The 17578-nt window shown below is 61.0% G+C and overlaps 1 protein-coding gene across 1 annotated transcript in view; it reads right to left on the bottom strand.

Annotated features, from left to right (window-relative positions):
* The window catches only part of ADAMTS2 (ADAM metallopeptidase with thrombospondin type 1 motif 2), a 214447-nt gene that overhangs the window by 8924 nt on the left and 187945 nt on the right, over nucleotides 1-17578 (bottom strand). Inside the window, exons 12-19 of the mRNA XM_032395767.1 lie at nucleotides 13813-13988; nucleotides 13073-13206; nucleotides 7941-8064; nucleotides 6920-7000; nucleotides 5185-5351; nucleotides 3605-3764; nucleotides 1534-1666; nucleotides 583-790 (exon numbers count right to left, since the gene is read on the bottom strand). Of these exons, the coding sequence (XP_032251658.1) occupies nucleotides 583-790; nucleotides 1534-1666; nucleotides 3605-3764; nucleotides 5185-5351; nucleotides 6920-7000; nucleotides 7941-8064; nucleotides 13073-13206; nucleotides 13813-13988 (1183 nt within the window). The remainder of the gene's footprint in view (nucleotides 1-582; nucleotides 791-1533; nucleotides 1667-3604; nucleotides 3765-5184; nucleotides 5352-6919; nucleotides 7001-7940; nucleotides 8065-13072; nucleotides 13207-13812; nucleotides 13989-17578) is intronic.

Raw genomic sequence — 17578 nt, 5'->3', positions numbered from 1 at the left:
GCCTGGCTTCCTCTGGGCTTGGCCATGCACCTTCCCCCCCTTTGCTGATTCTACCCTGTGCTTTCGCTGACATACACTGTGAGTACGATGACGTCTGAGCCCTGTGAGTCTGTCCGGTGAATCACTGAGCCCAAGGCTGGTCTTGGGGACCCCAACCCTCCAGGCCCGTGAGCTGGATGTCAGTGCTCATGTCAGCTCAGCCCTGGCCCTGGACTGCCGCTCCAGCTCCTGAGACCATCCTCACTATTCTCTCCAGCCCCAGTCCAAGCCCTCCCTGGCCCGTGTTCCCTCCTGCCGACTTGGCCAGCCTTCCAGACCACCCCTCTGCCACGACTGGGTCTCCCACGACTCCAGGCTCCTGCAGCACATGGCAGTCTCGGCCCCGCAGAGTGAAGACCCATTCCACTGGTCTCTCAACAGAGCAGGGACCGTGTGGCACGCCCCGTGCCCGGAGACCCACAGGATGTGGCCGGGGCCAGGAACTGCAGCCAGACCCAGCGGAACACTCTGACCACGTCGGTCCCGCCCAAGCTGGCTTTGGGGGCTGAGGCTGCGAGGCCAGGGGGCCGGGGGACCACTCACCTGGGACCAGGGCCCAGCCCGCCACCGCCCAGGGCAGAGCTCACGGTTGCAGGCCCGGCGGCCCTCGGGCCGGGCGTCGTTGCAATGCTTGGTGTGCACGGAGCGGGTGGTGTTGTTGTGCAGGGGCTGTATGCAGCGCACGGAGCGAGCCTGCGTGCCCGTCCGCCCACAGCTCTGGCTGCACGGCTCCCATTCACCTGTGACCCACCTGTGGGGGCAGAGCAACAGGTCAGCCTCCCTGGAGAGCCGGCTGGCCTGGCTGTGGCCCAGGGGTGCAGACAGAGGCAGCCTATTCTCGTCCCCTAGCCTCACGAAGACAGCCTAGCACCTGGCAGGGCTCTGTCCGAGGGGCTGCAGGTGACAGTTCCAGCGCGGGGGGGCCTGGGCGGGGTGGGGGGCATGGAGAGCCCTGGCTATCTGTCCCCTCGGCGGCTGCTGATGTCACAGACCCTTCGGGGCAGCCGGGTGGACTCCCTCAGCCCCCACGGGCCTACGTACCAACCCCCCTCCCCGTTCAGGGCCCTGCAAAAGGAACCTGGGCCCCAAAATGCAGCCCTGCCAAAGCCCTGGGCTGGAGGGGCAAGGCTGCCGCTGCCACAACGAGCGGCCTGGGGAACATCTGCCACAGGACCCAGAGCAGGCCAGTCCCCGCCGAGCCTCAGTTTCCCCATCTGGGCTTTAGCACGTGTCATCACCCCTAAGATGCACAGGACTCTCTCAGTGCAGCAGGTGCGAAGCGGGGGCGCACCGCACAGCCCGTGGGGTCTCAGACTCCACGACATGTGCTGAGGGAGAGAGAACCCACCCCACGTGGCATGGGACGTGAGGCCTGGAGCCGCGCAGGGACTAGAGCCCACACCTGCCTCCCCAGGAGCCCCGGGGGTCTGCCTTCCCTTGTCTCTTGGGACCCCAGGCTGGGGCTGGGGGAGCCGGGCGGCCCCGGGCACTCACACTGGCTGGGAGCACTCCTGTGGGTTGCAAGCCCGGCGGATGGCTTTGGGCTTCGTGAGGGCGTCACAGAAGCCTCGGTGCACCATCTTGTGGTCCAGCCTCCGGCGGCAACCATATTTGGTGAACTGGGAGCCTGAAGACGAGAGCTCGAGGGGGCTCATGGGGCAGTGTGGCCCCTCCAGGGGGGCATGGAGAAGCGGCTCCATGGGCAGCTTCAGCCCCTTTCTCCCCAGCCTTCTGATGGGGTGGGAGGGGGGACCTTGGAGATGACCAGCCTCACGTCTACCCAGCACCCCAGGCCCAGCGAGGTGGGAGGCCGGGGAGAATGGCCACCTTGTTCCCTGGCCCCTCAGCTGGCTTCCTGGGGCAGAAACATGGCCTACAAGGCTCCTCCCACCATAGGCTAAGGCAGCTGTTCTCAGCTGGGGGTGATTTTGACATCAGGCAATATCTGGGACACTTAGCTGTCACAGCTCGGGGTTGGGGGCTGCCGCTTGCATCTAGCAGGTAGAGGCCGGGGATGCTGCTCAACATCCTACAATGCACGGGACAGCCCCCACAAAAATTAGAGAGAGAATTACGGAGCCCAGTATGTCAACAACTCCAAGGTCTCTAAACCCCAGGCTAGTGGGCGAGACATAAGACAATGTGGACGGACAGCCTGATCTAATCTGGGTGTCTGGAGATGTCTTAGAAGGCAGAGAATGGAGGGACGCTGGTGTAGTGGGGAGGCAGTGGTGTGGCTCCCAGGGAGGAGACAGCCTGTGCAAAGGCCCTGAGGCGGGAGCACGGCATGTCCAGGCCAGAGACAGCCTGTGCAAAGGCCCTGAGGCGGGAGCACGCCATGTCCAGGCCAGAGACAGCCTGTGCAAAGGCCCTGAGGCAGGAGCACGGCATGTCCAGGCCAGAGACAGCCTGTGCGAAGGCCCTGAGGCGGGAGCACGGCATGTCCAGGCCAGAGACAGCCTGTGCAAAGGCCCTGAGGTGGGAGCACGGCATGTCCAGGAAAAGCAGCTAAGGCCAGTGTGGCCAGGGCCTGGTGGGCCAGGGGTGGGGGCACCGATGCAGTGGGAGAGGTCAGCAAGCTGCCCAGACCACAGAGCCCTGAGGAGAATCTCATCTTTATCGCAAGAGTAGAGGGAGTTGCTAAAACTATGGCACCAGCAAGGGATGCCAGGAAGGGACCTTTAAGAAGGCACAGTGGAGGTGACAGTGGACACACAAGGGCCAGCTGGGGAGCCAGGATGGTGCCAGGACTGGGAAGATGGAACAGCAGAGAGGTCCAAGAGATAGAGAGGAGGGAGAGTCAGCAGGACGCTGCTGGAATCCAGGGGAGCAGGATGGCTCAAGGGAGGGTTGGGGGTGCCACCCGCCCAGGTGGGAGCCCTGCAGAAGGAGCTGTCCCCCACCTGGGCCACGGGATGGGTCTCCTCCACTTTGGCAAAGTCCTCTCTGTCCTCTAGGTGTGAGACTCCACACGGCATCTGAGGGAGGTCTGTCCTGGACACCCGCTCCTGCCTCTTAACTCGTCCAGCCCCCCAGGAGCAGTGACCAAAACTTCCTGTCCGTCTGTATGTCCCACCCAGCTGTGGACTCTTTGAGGTCCAGGGCAGGGGGGACACCTCTGCAGGAAGCCCTGCCCCAGGAGGGTTGGGTGGCCTTTCTGAATGAATACGGGGAAGGACCTCCACAGAGGGGGGCCCCTTTCTGGGTCTCCAGCACAGCCCGAGTCCCTCCTGGGCCTGCCTCATGAGGCCATGGTAATCCAGCCAAGCCATTCTCACACCAACCTCCCACCAGGCAGCCCCTCCCTCCCACACCGATGCAGCCCCATGCTGGTGACACCCACGCCCCACACGCCCTTCTGGCTGCCTTTGGCCCACTGCCCCGAGCACCCCCTTCCTGCCCACCCTCTGCCCCCCACCAGGCGGGTCGCTGCCTCGGCCTCCTGCCCCTGGGGCCAGTCTTCTCGTGCCGGGCACCTCCCTCAGGCCAGGCAGTCAGCAGGGCACCGTGAGCTCAGGAAGCCCTTTGCCCAGAAGCCCCCTCCGGCTATGAGAAGACCCCTCACCTCCACCGCAGGGCTTGGAGCAGGGAGTCCACTTCTTGAGGGCCCACTCGTAGCCCACAGAGTCGTCCTCCAGGACGTTGTTGCCGTCCACGTTGAGCGAGTCCTCGTGGATCATGTACTTGTACGTCAGCGAGATCCGGGCGTCTCCCTGCGGGATGACCTGCGCCCAGAGATGGCCGTGAACGCGTCCACCCCACTGCCTACCCGCCCTCGGCAGCCAGGTTAGAAACACGCGCCCCAGCCCACATACGGCCGGTTCTCTTTCTGTGCCATCATTAGGTTCTGGAAAGTGTCGGAAGGCTCTGAACTCGCCGATCCTGCGCCACGGCTTGCAGGGGAGCATGGGGCTAGGGTCCTGCCAACATCTGGTCAGGGTACTTTCACCGTCATTACATAACCTTGTTTTACGTGTGTTTCTGTTCAAGGCCACCTTAGTTTATGTGGCTGACTCGCTCACGCCAACCTCACGGCCGCTGCACTTGAAACTTGGGCCCCATGAAGCTCATCAAGCACGCTCTGCCGGGCACGCCACCCATGCGTGTGCTCAGCAACACCCAACAGCACTCGGCGCTCTGCTTGGGGCCCCCCCAAAGAGCGAAACCGTCCCCCCAGGTGGCACAAAACTGTGGAAAGCGCGGCCCCACTCGTACGGGGAAAGGACCCCGGTTGACAGGACTGGACAAGGAGCAGAGCGGCCCCTGCTCCAGCTCCGCGGGGACGACTCCGATCTCTCGCTGCTCTGCCCGCGTGTGTGGGAACGGCCGTGGGAACGGCCAGCACTGATACGGGGGTTACACACTCGCTTCGGCAAGCAGGTGCATTTGCCGGTATGGAAACGGCAGTCGCCGAGGCCCGACTGCACCTGCGCCCCCACTTGCAGGCCGTCGAGGGCACTCCCGGGGCGAAAAGTGCCCACAGGCAAGCTGAGCCGAGGAGGCCCAAGTAAAACATCTTACTTATGCAACTGAAATTAACTTTCAAAAAGCGATTAGAAAATCAAGCCCCTGGGGCGCCTGGCAGGCTCCGTTGGCGGAGCGGGTGACTCTCGATCTCGGGGCCGTGAGTTCGAGGCCCACGTTGGGTGTAGAGATTACTTAAAAATAAAATCTTGGAAAAAAAAAGAAAAGAAAATCAAGCCCCCTCTGAATTCTCATCACCAGGAGCGTGTCTTGGATGCAGGAGAGTTGGGGTCTAGCCCTGCTTAGGGACAAAGTCCGGTGTGACCTGGGTCTGGGAGTCTAACCTCCTGAACCCTGTCGGTCACTCCGGGGCATTGCAAGGTTTGGATGGGATGGCAGACGTGAGCAGACATGATGAAAGGTGGCCGTGAATGCCATTTGGAGGGGGAAAACTGAAACCCTTAGAGGGGAGAGTTTCACTGAGGTCCCCCGGGGCCCAATGCAGAGCCCAGAGTCTCATGTCTCGAGGCTCCATGTCTGACAGAGACGGAGACCCTTGGTCCAAAGGGCAGGCGAGGGGGGCTGTTCCAAGAGGGGCCTGAAGGATGCAGGGAGGCCCAGGGTCCCGAGGCACCCCCTCCATCTCCATACCAGGCAGGCCTGGCCCCTGCCTCCACTTACCAGCACAGTGATGGTGCCGTGAAGGGGGCCCATGGTCTGCAGCGTCTCCCGGCCGTCCTCATCCCGGTACTCCCACTCCACACCCATAGCAATGAAGGATTTGGAATTGGGATCCACGTCATTCTCTTCATTTAAAATGAACTTGCCTGTCTCCAGGTTCTTGACGGCTGAGAACGGCAGAAGACAGCCCCCCCGGCCATGATCACTCAGGGGCAGGAGCCGGGCACGCTGGGGAGAGAGGCCGGCAGGGTCCACAGGTCTGGACGGGTGAGGGGAGCGGTGGGGAGCCGATCCCCCTGTCTGCCCCGGCTGCCCTCTGCCAGGGGCCCGTCCATGCCAGTGATGGCCCAGATCGCCGTGGGCCCTTTCCTGAATCTGCCCCCACAGGCCCTGGAGGTGCAGGGGTTTCATGCAGCCGCTGTCAGGGTCACCTCCCTGCAGTCTACTCAGAGCCACTGTCCCCCGCACCCCGCCCCAGCCTCCTGGCTGCTGGGCATCTGCTGGACACCAGGGTGCAGGGCTGGGTGAGGCTTCCTGCCATGGGGTGAGCATACGTCCTGCTGAAAAGCAAGGTCTCCTCACGCCAACCTGCTGCCCATGCATTCCCCACACATCCTCAGAGGCCTGGCTTGACCAGGGATGGCATGGGCCATAGGGAATACCCCAGGAGAAGCAGGTGTCTGGGAGCCAAGAACCAGCTGGTCAGGAAGCCCCACACTTCCCACAGTGTGGAAGGCAGCTGCTGGGGGGCTGCTGGGTGATTTTAGGAGGGCCCCAGACAGGGATCACAGAAGGAGGAATTGTTCCCTGCACGAGTGTCCTGTAGTTTTCTGTCCACCCCACAAAGAAGCTCCAGCAGGGGCCTGCAGGCCCTCAACTGGCCACCAACCCTGGTTCCTCCTACACAGAGAGATCAGGCCTCAGACCCGGAGCTGCAGCAGGAACGTGTTCACGTGGAAGTGTCTCCCCTTCAGGAATCGACTTTTACATTTACCTTCCACTGAAGGCAAGTGGTACTGGTTTGCATTTTGGGTAGCAGTATAAAGTTTCCTCTTAAAACAAGGAAGACAGAAAAATGTGCATTAAACAGAGTGGGGTGTTCACTGTGTGTTGGTGGGGGTGCCAGACAGTGGCACTTAGGGAGCCCCCGACCCAGTCCGGTCTCCAGGGCACCAGGAGGAAGGTGGGGCCCAAACTGGGAGAAGAGACTCGTCCGGGGTCTCCCCAGGGACCCCCAGCATCACTTTGGACTTCAGCCCATGACCACCCAGGAGGCGGGGCCCAGGTGCCTTCAGGGGGTGGGGGTGAGGACGGGTGAAGGCCTGCGAGGCGTCCTGGCAGGCTCGGAGGGCACGGCCCCACAGGCAGGCAGGGTCGCTCAGAGTTGTACGAACATCCACATTTGCAAGAGATGCCAGAAAGCCCTATTCCAGGTAGACTCTCTTGAGTTTAACCTTGCCTGCCTTCCAGTGGGTGGGGGAGCCTTCCCCCTTGGCCTTGAGATGGAGGAGGGGGTAGGCAGTCACCATTCTGTGAGCTGGGGGTATGGCATGCTTTAGATACATGTCCCTCCCCAGCGGCTCCCAGAGGAGCCCTCTGACCCCAGCCCCCTGGCCTCTCCACCAGGAGGTGATCCCGGGGACAGGGGGTGGAGCTTCGGCTGGGCCTCCCAGCCTGACCTCTGACCCCTGGGCTCTCTAGCCATCCCCAGAACCGCTGGGCTTCAGAGACTCACCCAGGTGGTGGCTGGTGCTGTCTGCCTCCTGGATTAGCAAGTGTCTGGCTCCTGCCGGGATCTCAAACATCTTGATGTAACCTTTGTTGGGATGTGGGGAGACAAAGCCAGATGAGTCAGAAGAGGCCGCTGGAATGTGAACAACGCATGGAGGGGTCTCGCCCTCGAAGGCCATTCCAGAGGGCTCCATGTTTCATGGGCTTTGACCACCTGCCAGGACGAGGGCTGATGGGAAAGGTACTGTGTCCCAGCTGGCTGAAGCCCTTCTGCTCCTCTTCAAATCCTTTTCCAAAAGTGGGCCTTTTCCGCTGGAAACTTGACGGGAATCCTCGGGAAGGCCCTGGAACCACGCCTGGGCTTGAAGCTAAGATGCCATATCCAGGAGGGAGGCCCTCAGCGAACCACTTGACCTCCTGGACCTCAGCCACTTAATCTGGGAACTAAAGAGCCCTGGGCTCTCGTGGGACCATGGAAAGGGTCACCCCGCACCCTGGTGCTGGCTCGGAGTCATGGCCGTGGCCTTCTTCTACGAGGCAAACCAAAGCGGCTTCTCCCCCTTTCAGACAGAGCTGTAGTCCCTGCAGCCCCACCCACAGGGCTGTCTTCCCAGATCTCAGGTTGGCCAGGGACCCCCGGCTCCCCAGCCCCATCGTGTGGCTCTGCAGTCTGCTAAGCAGCCCAGGGCGGTCCTGCTGAGGGTGGCAGGAGCTGAGAGGCAGGGAGCAAGGGACCCAGAGGCCAGCTGGGCAGCTCTGGAGGGCAAGGGAGGGGTGCCCTATGCAGGCCCCAGCCCTCAAATATAGACCGAGATCTGCCCTGTGCACTTGTATGTTGGCATTCTCTGCCCTGACCCTCGAGAGCTGGCTTCCCTGGTCCCCATCCACCCTGGAGCCCGGCTCAGGCTGTGCCTGACTTATGATCCTCCCTCCATGTCACGGCCACCCCCTGCCCCGCCCCCCGCCATCCCGCCAGGTGCAGCAGACATTCAGGCACCGGGGGCCGAAGGGAGGGGCTCACTCACCAAGCTTCTTGGGGGAGCGTGTGAATGTGCCCTTGACTACTTTGCAGTGGGTGTTGTCCCCTCCACACACGCCGCACTTGTCCTCCTGCTTGCTGGAGCCGATCACTCCGTCACAACCCACCTTCTGCAGGGGGACGGGGTGCAGTGTGTACTCAAGAGGGCTCCCCGCTTGAGCCCCCAGCCTGATCTGTGCCCCCGGGGCCCTGCCACCTGTCCCCGCGGCAGCTCAGGCCCGCGCCTCCCTTAGCGGTTCCCGATGCAGAGGAAGGAGACCGGGCTTTGGGGAAAGACAGACCCTGTGTGCCCAGCCACGGGCCAACCACTGCCGCTCCCTGCCCCTCCTCTGCTCACCTGGACAGTGTGACTTCACAGGGCTCCACACATTTTCACCGGGGCCACCTGCCGAGGCTGGCCTGGACCGGCGAGCTAGCCTCCGCACGCATGTCTCTGTCCCAATGGCTGCGAATCAGACCTGGCCTCTGCCCTTCTCCTGGGGGGCCACGCAGTGCAGTCTGTCTGGGGCCCCCACCCAAAGCTCGGGCCCGCAGGCCCTAAGAACGCAATGCCCCCTTTAGTCTGTCTCCGGGGTGTCTTGCGCAGGAGGTGACAAGAGTTGGTGAGAACAACTGGGCCTCCATTCTTTCAAGAAATCCTCTCAGTATCACCCACTCGTGTCAAAATTATTCCACAGCGAGCAGGGATGCTCCCTTGCCCTGGGCCACCTGGCCAAAGTAGTAACCAGTTCAGGTTCTTCTACTCTCTATAGCTCTGGCAGCTCACCATTCCCGGGGCCTGGGAAACTCCTCGGAAGGAGCTCCTGCAGGACGATGGCCCCGAGCATGTCGCCTGAGGCCACTCTCTCCTAGCTCAGCCAAGGAAGCCAGCCTGTCCTCTGAGCTGGTCGGCTCCCTCTGCCTGTCCCAGAGTGCATGAGAGCGTCACGGATTTTCATTTTTGCCAAGGCTGCCAGGAAGCTCAGAGCTAATTTTCCCTTCAAGATCATCCCTACCACCTATCTCTGGAGAAACCCACTTCTCCCTCTGCTCTTCAATTTCTGACTTTTGTCTTATGAGGCCCTTTGAGGGCAGGGGCTCTGCACCATGAAAGGGCTACAGAGGAGTAGTTCCTGAATCATGTTTGAAGGTGTGGATAGATGTTGATGATCTCTGGTCTTACCCATCCATGTGTAATCATATGCCCTTTGAATCATTTTTGAAAGTGAGCAGGGTGAAAAACAATCACTGAAATGAACATGCTGATGTTTATTTTAATGATTCCTGAGGCAGGAGGGGAATGAGCCAAGGAAGACAACGTGATCTACCAGGGAAAAAAGAAGACCAAAGGAAAACATCGGTCTTTAAAGGAGCAGAAGCCTGAGCCGAAGCACGCACCTGCCATTTCTAGGTGTGTGGTCTCGGGGGCACGCCGCTCGAACTCTGAGTTTGTTTCCATGCTTGTAACACGGTGTCAGAGCAGTCCAACCTGTGGGGGCTGTTGCTGGGGGTGTGAGGAGATGGGCTTCGGAAACGGGCTTCGGAAACAGCCCCAGGCTCCCTTCCTCAGGGAAGGCTGGAGGTGATGCGGGGCGGGGTGGGGAGAACCCCCTTTTCAGGCCAAGGCAGTTACACTCCCTGGGAGAAGGGTTGCTCCAGCCTCTCACCTGAGGGGGATTCATGCTCCGTTTCAGACAGAATAAACCAGAAGCAAAAAGCCTCAGGGCTACAGAGGCAGGTGGGAGCCAAGGCAGATGCCAGGGAGTGAAGCAGCATCCGGAAGGAGCTCTCCCAGATTCCCGGACTCCAAAGCCCAAGTCAGATCGTGCTCCTTAAGGGAGCACCAGCTCTGATCTAGAAGCTCTTCACTGGTGCATGTGCTCTTCCTAAAAAGGCTTGCAGCCCATATACGACCCAAAACACTAATTAGAAATTCAGCTGGAGGATATCTGGACAGACGGAAAACGAAGCAACAGGCTACATTTCAAGACACTTGTTCCAAAGGGGACTTTGTTCCCAGAGTTACAGAAGGTGGGAAAAAGGGAAAACAGAATAAATTAACGACTTGATCTGTCAACTCCAGAGATATTAAAATGGCCTGTCACCCTTTTTCCTTACTTCTCAGGCTTTTTGGGTTTTTTTTGGTCTTTTGTTTTTCCTGAAATCAAGGTATGCCTAATAATCACAGCAGACAGGACCTTGCCGGCCCTTGAGAGGAGTGGTTTCGTCTGGGCAGCTGCTGGTCGGCTCATCGGGTGGCATGACCGCCAGGCGCAAGCAAGCACCGTCCCCGGCTCGGGGAGCCTCCAACCCTGGCGCGTGTCTAGGGGCCTTCAGGAGACACCGTTTTAACATTCAGTGGTCTGAACGAGGGGGAACATGCTCCTAAGATAAGACGTTAACTGAGTAGAAAAGGCTAATGAAGACCAGGGTCCTGGTGTGGGCCTGAAATCTCGCTTGCAGTCCTGTTGGGGTTGACGGCTCAGGCTGGGGAGGGCTCGTGTCCCCGAGGGGCTTTGCATGGCTGCTGCCTGCTGAGGCCACAGCCAGAGAGGGCTGGAAGCTGGACCCTGCTGTGGTCCAAGCCGGGGTGGGCGACACTGGTGGAGGTGGTGGGCTCCCTGTCCCATGGGGAGGGATGCTGGCTTCTTTCAATCTCTGCCTTTCTCAGTGCAATTTTCGGGTGACATATTTGATAGCCCGCTATTCCTGTCTCAGGGCAGTGGACTCTGTCCTTTATCCCGTCGGCCTCATTTCTTTTTTTTTTTTTTTAAAGATTTCATTTATTTATTTGACAGAGAGACAGCGAGAGCAGGAACACAAGCAGGGGGAGTGGGAGAGGGAGAAGCGGGCTTCCCGCAGAGCAGGGAGCCCGATGCGGGGCTCGATCCCAGGACCCTGGGACCATGACCTGAGCCGAAGGCAGACGCTTAGCGACTGAGCCACCCAGGCGCCCCAGCCTCATTTAATTCTTGATACTCTTTTCATTCCCTGCTCTGTGTGGGTGCGTGGGCGCGTGTGCGCATCTTTAGTTTCCTGACACGCCTTCTGCTGTCATTTCCCTCTTCACTTTCCTGAGTCGTCGTGTTCTGATGTTCCCTCATCGACAGCGTCCACTTGGACGTGATTTTTGACCCAGCATGAGATACTTTTACGAGAAGGGCTGCACGTCCCCAGGCATTTGTGAGGACTCGGTACATCGTCTTACTACTGCTCACGTCTTCGGGGTGGTCCCAATCTCTCTGTCTCCTTTGCTTTAGAACTTCCGCAATATGATCACATATAAACGTAAATGTTTCTATTTTCCAACAATGCAAAAAAATCTCTCGTCCTGCTGTCGTTCCTTCAAAATCACCATTAATTAATGAAATGCTTCATCTGCTCTTCTTCGACTGTCAACAGTGGGAGTGAAGCTCGAGCCCCCGAGGCGGTGAATGAGGGCTCTGGCTTCTCCATTATGTTTGCGACCGTATCAGATTTGCTGCTTAAAGCGACTTCTATAATGAGACGTTGCCCGCGCTCACAGCTTGTGTTGGTCATGGTTCTAAAATTTTTCTGTGTCTTAGGATTTTTTTTTAAGATTTTATTTTATTTATTTTAGGGAGGCAGAGAACATGTGCATACGAGCAGGGGGAGGGGCAGAGGGAGAGACAGAATCCCAAGCAGACTCCTGGCGGAGTGACAGCCTGACACGGGCTCAATCCCATGACCCCGAGACCATGACCCGAGCTGAAACCAGGTCAGACGCTCAACCGATGCTGCCACCCAGGCACCCTTGTATCTTACGATGTTTTGACATCTTGAACTTGCTGGGCAGGGACAGGCTGCCCCGCCCTCACGCCCACTCTTAGGGGTAGCAAAGGGCCGGCCTGGGAGCACGTTTCATATGTAAACCAACAATCCTCCCCGTCACCCCCTTTATCTGCCTCTCACGCACAAGCTGATACTTCCCCTGCCCGAAATCATCCCCAGGCCGGGTACCAGGATGCCAGGGGCCACCCTTCCAGCCCGGAGCCCGCCTGCATCGTTCATACTTGCCCGACTTCAACTGTTTCCTGTGCCCGGCCTGCCTTCCCCGAGGAAACCCCCATAAAAGCTCTGCCCCCCACCCCTTTCTTTCCCCCGACCAAACCTGGTGCTTCCCCACAGGGCCCTGCATAGCGAGGTGAGCCCTTCCCTCGGGAACCCTAATAACCCACTCTCTCTTCAATGGCATTGACCTCTCTGGGTCGTCACTCGGTCACCTCCGTAAATTAAAACCCCGCAGGAACAAAGGCGATGCTGCTATCTCTGTTCCTCAGTATGTGGTTTCACCACCTGCGGACTGTGCGGTCCGGCCTCCCTGCGGGACTCAAGGGGAGCGGCTCCCCCGGCCCCCGGCCGCTGAGACTGGAGGAGCCTCCTTTGCTGCGGGCTACCCTCCTCCGTGAGTGGGCAGAACCCTGAGCGCGAGTCCAGCAGCCCCACACCCCACCTCCTCGCTCTCCTGGCCTCACTCTCTTTCTCCAGGGCACCTGCGGCAATCTGCCAGGCTTTCTGCCCGAGACCCCCTGAAGGTCTCATCTCCCAGAAAAACAAGACGGAAGCCAGCCTCTATGATCCTACAATCAGTCCTGCCTCCTCAGACTCTAGGGAGGCCTCCAGCTGTTTCTAGGGAGCCTGGCAGAGGGAGGCCTGTGCCCATGCCATGATCATATGCCAAGGTTATCCCACCGCTGTTTCTTGTGACAGCCTGAGATTGAAGCCAAACATGCAATAATGATGGAAAACACAGCAGGGCATTTCCACAAAGAGCCAAACCAACGAGACCCATGGCGGGCCGCCCTGATCGAGAATGAGCTGTCCAGGGCCCAGCGGAGTGCAAGGATGTGGCAGCGCTTTGCAGAGGGTCGCCTGTGAACCACGTGCGGCAGAATCACCCCAGAAGCACGTAAAATTCATGCTCCAGGCCTGGCCCGAGCTACGGAATCAGAACCTCTGAAGTGGGGCCTCAAACTCCCGGGGGGCCCCTAGACACACTCAAGTCTGAACACCCTTGGCACAGGGAGAGATCATGCCTGCCCCACCCAACAGCCCCAGGAAGCCAACACGTGCGCTGTGCCCGCCCCGCCCCTGCGCCCCCCCCCCCCCAGCACTCACCCTGCACTCCCCACGCACGCAGAGGCTGAAGGCGTCCTTATAAGAGCAGCGCGTCCCATCGTGCGCCATGCGCTTCATGGACACCACCTCCCCGGTCTCCTTGGACTCGCAGTAGAGGTGACATCTCTCCTTGGCTGGAAGGGAAGCAGCAGGGTGTTGGTGAGGAGGGCCAGCTCTGCTCGCTCTCTCCCCAGGTTTGCTCAAGAGAAGCACCAGGCAAGGGAGAAGCTCTCGCGAGACTCTTCTTGGGCTACACCTGCCCCCACAGGCCTGCCTTGGGCCTGGGGCGGGAAGCGAAAGGGGGCAGGTGACTACAACCCCCCTGGCGTGTCTGCCTTGGGGCCTTCGACCCCGGGCTGCTGGGCTTAGGAAGAGCTTTTCCCAGCAGAGCCGGGCGGAAGCTGGCGCAGACCCCAGAGGCTCTGACGGCCTTTCCCTCCAGACCGCAGCCCCTCCCCGAGACGGGGACCCTGTCTGCCCATCACCCACTCCCAGAACTGCCTGGCTGGGTGCGCGGCAGGCTGCTGTAACGCACGTGGGTGATGGAGAGAGCACAGCAGGCCTGTGTCTGCTGGGCCGCCCCTGCCCAGTGCCTGGAAGGAACGGGAACGGTACGTTTAAAGTTCCGGGACTGGGCCCGTAGCCACGCCGGCCAGGGTGGGCTCTGCTGACAGCCCCGGCCTGCCCACAGCCCGGGCACTGCCGCTGAGCACCCCCCCGCTCCGTCCTTGGGGGCTCACCATCCCGGTGCTCGTGGGGAAGCCAGTGGTGCTGGGCATCGCCGTGCTCGAAGTACAGGTCCCACTGCCTGCACTGCTCCTCACGGAAGTCAGCCAGGGCGTCGGGACAGTCCTGGGAGTTGCAGAGCTGGAAATCGTAGCCAAGGCCTGAGCAGGTGCGGCCCCCATTGGCCGGGCTGCAGGAGGAAGGAAAGGCCTTGCAGCTCGGTGCCACCGGGAAGAGGCCAGTGTGTGGGGTGCCACTTGTGGGATTGCGGGGAGTCCTGCGTCTCAGGTGTGGAGAGGCAGCTACGCAGAGTGAGGGGACTCAGCCCTGCCCTGCCCCAGCTGCAGGCCCGGGCAATCCCCCACCGTCCATTAAGCATAAAGGGGCTGGTCATCCCTCCCCCTGGGACCCCCGCGGGAAGGCAGCATCAGCTGGGCCCCCCTGCATCCCCCACCCCAGCTCCCATCGCTGTGACTGAGCCAACAGTGGGCTGTGGCTGGCTAAAGGTTCTGCCCTTCCTGGGACGTGAATCCAAGATGGAGGAGGTGGCGGAGTCTCAGGCCTGTGCTTGACCCACGCCGGGAACTCAAAGAACAATTCCAAACCAGCAGAAGCCCACTGCCCAAGTTCCCAACGAGGGTCGGGAAGGCAGCAGACACTCTGTTCCCTGGCTTCCCCCCACCTCAGAGACCCTAATTCCCGCCCTCGCTGAGAACAGCGCTCGTCCACAAAGCACTAGCCCCACGGCAAAGGCCAGAAAGGGCGCTGGCTGTGGGCCAGCAGGTGCGTCTGGCAGGCGGGGCGGTGGGGCGCGGCAGGCCCGCACCCCAGGGGGAGCTGGGGGCCTCGGCGTCGCCGTCCGCCCGGCCTGCCTGCGCCGAGCAGAACCCGAGGCCCCACGGGAGACTCGGGCAAGGGTCACGCCGTGCCCACGTGACAGGGATGGTCAGTGTGGCCGCGTGCGGCACAGCACAGTGGACAAGGAACGGGGCTGGCGTCCACGGGGCCTCTCCCCCAGGGCCATGTTCTTGAGGGGAAAGTGATACAACACATCTGCGGAGAAAGCAGCAGGAGGCCTCCGTGTTGGATGGGGTGGGTGACAAGAAGGAGCAGCTCTGAGATTTACACCAGGGCCACCACCCACGGGGTCCCGGGGGATGACAGCTCCGACTGGGGCATCCCCAGGGCAGCATGAGGTGTGGGGAGCGGCAGGAAGGAGGCGAACTGGTTCCAGTGGAGAGCCGCGCGAACTCCGAAATAGAAAGTGAGCTGGAGAATTCGGGGCAGGTGGACGAGGAAGACCGAGTGCAGAGCCGGGGACTAGACCACCCGCGGTTTTGCGGTCAGAGTGGGGAGAGCCAAGGACACAGGGGGTGCCCGGGCCTGCGAGCAGGGGCCACTGGGAACTGCGCGCCTCCAGGCTGGCCCCCGCGCTGTGGGAAAGGCTGCGGACAGAGGAGCTCAGGGAGCCACACCGTGCGGGACAGCGACCGGTCTCGTGGTCGCCCCCCGCCCCCCCAGGAGGATGCACGAAAGGGGAGGTGCGTGGGGCCCGCCTGGGTTGCTGACACACAGGCTGCGTGGAGCCCGGGAGCCCTGAAATGCTCTGGGCCCCGCAGCTGCCCGGGTCGCCCACCGATGCTGGTGGGAACAGTTGTCACCGCTCCCCGACAGCGCTGTCTGACCCTCACCGATGCAGAGTGGGCACCGGCACTGGGCCTGACGGCTCTTGCTGCCACCAAGGAGGCTGGGCAGCCGGAGCAGGAGAAGCTCCCGAGAGCACACAGGTGCGGATGGACAGAAGAACTTGGGGCCCGCCTCCCAACCTCAAGCCTGGCCTGGGGATGAGTCCTCTGGACCCAAAGTGCCCGGAGTCAGGCACCAGGCTTCAGGGCCTGGACGCCGGGGTGGGGGGGGGCTGGGCCAGATCTGCCCTCTCGACTGTGCAGCCTGGACCCCAGTCACTCCATTGGCACATGAAGGGGCAGGAGAGACTAATCGCAGGTCCTGAGGCTTGTGGCATGCCAGGCGCCGTGCTGTGGGACGGGAACCCAGCACCCCAGAACCTCTGAGGTTCTAACGTTCTGTGCTGTCAATCTCATATGTCATCCGGAGGCAGATATAATAGCCCCAGGGCCGCTTGAAAGGAGCGGGGACCAGGTACTTTGCACCTGACCAGGATGGGGCCTGGAGCCCTCGGGTAAGAATTGGTCAGAAGCAGGAGGAGAGTTCTCCAGACATGAGCTGGTGCCCCAGGGCTTTGGGCTTTCCTACTGCTGGACCCCAGGGCATGGGTCCCTTCCTGACCAGTGTGGACTCTACATCTCTCCCCAGAGCCGAGACTGCTGACCCCCTCTGGCTCCCTGGGGGCCGGCTCAGGGCCTGGCCAAGCGGGGGCCCGGGAACTGTTGCAGAGGCCGGAGCCCAGCCCATCTGGAAGGGCCTCAGAGACCTGTGGGGCTTAAATTTGGGGTCACGGGCTACTTTGAGAAGTTGATACGAAACTAGAGACCTGCTCCCCCAGAAAAACACATGTGTACATAAAGTCATACCCAATCCTGGGAGGCCGTGGTGGGACCCAAGGCAGGGTGATGAGCCTAGGACTCAGGCTTAGGGCTTAGGGCCCCAACCCAAATATTGAGGGGGTCCAGGTGGGTGGAGGAGGTGAGTGAAGACGGCTGGGCCGGGCTGCCCCATGAAGGGGGCGGTCTGAGTCGTTCATCGCCCACCAGCCTGTATTTGGGCCTGGTGTTGCAGGGATGCCCAATCTGGAAGCTGTAAATAGGATTCTCTCTCTCTCTCTCTCTCTCTTTTTTTTTTTTTTTATGTGAAATTTCAGATATTTTTGTATTTTCCTGTGAACCAAGATCTTTAAAACACCAAACAGGCCAAAGAAAGAAAGACAAAAGCCACACGTTTTCTGGCAGCCATGGGGCCTCCCTGGGGCAGGCGGAAGACCAGAGGGAGTGGTCATCTGGGGGGGGGGTCCCATTCCCATGACTGTACGTGCACCCACAATCAATCCATGAGGTAGGCTGCCTGAGCCCCGGGGGGCTCACCGATGCACCCTGAGTCACACACAGCTGCAGGGACCCGGGTGCTCTGGCCGCACGCCCTCCCTTTCCACGGGCAGTGCACTGGGTGAGGCAAGGTGCAGGACTGGCCGGGGCCCAGACCTGAGGGATATTCACAGGGTGGGGTGGCATGGGGGGCATTAAAGGAACCTGGGGTAGGATAGCACAGCACAGGCAGGAGGGGGAGCACGGCCGGGCGTGGGAGCCTAGCAGGCACGGGGGCAGCCCCCTAGGCGAGCTCTACCATACACGCCCGGGGTGGCATGTCGCTGACCCTGCCTCTTGCCTGCCATCCGGGAGCTCAAGAGGACCCTCTTCCTTATCCCCATTTCCCCGTTGCTGCTACACCTTCTGTCTTCCATGCCCTTGACCAAGAAGGGCAGAGTAAGTTGGTGGCTAGAGCAGAGTGCAGGCCAGGTCGGGGGGAATGGCCCCAGGCCAGCAGCCCAGGAAATGGAGGTTTCCAAGCCTCCAGGGCTGGCTCTGCCCCAGCAGGCTGTGCGACCTGAGGCACGACCCTCCCCCCTCTGAGTCTCTGCTTCCTCCCAAGGATGGTGACGAGGAGCCCGGACTGCCTGCCCTGACACCCTATCCAGAAGTGGTGGACAGCCACGGGGGCCCTGCAAGATAGGGCCGGCCAGCGAGGGGCCTGCGAGGGCCTCGGGGACCTCAGCTACCATACAGGAGGGCGGGAAACAGCGGGGCC

The sequence above is a fragment of the Phoca vitulina genome, unplaced genomic scaffold, assembly GCF_004348235.1.
Source record: "Phoca vitulina isolate PV1807 unplaced genomic scaffold, GSC_HSeal_1.0 scaffold87, whole genome shotgun sequence".
NCBI lineage: Eukaryota > Metazoa > Chordata > Mammalia > Carnivora > Phocidae > Phoca > Phoca vitulina.
The sequence above is the reverse complement of the archived record's forward strand: the minus strand, read 5'-3'. Positions and strand labels throughout refer to the sequence as shown.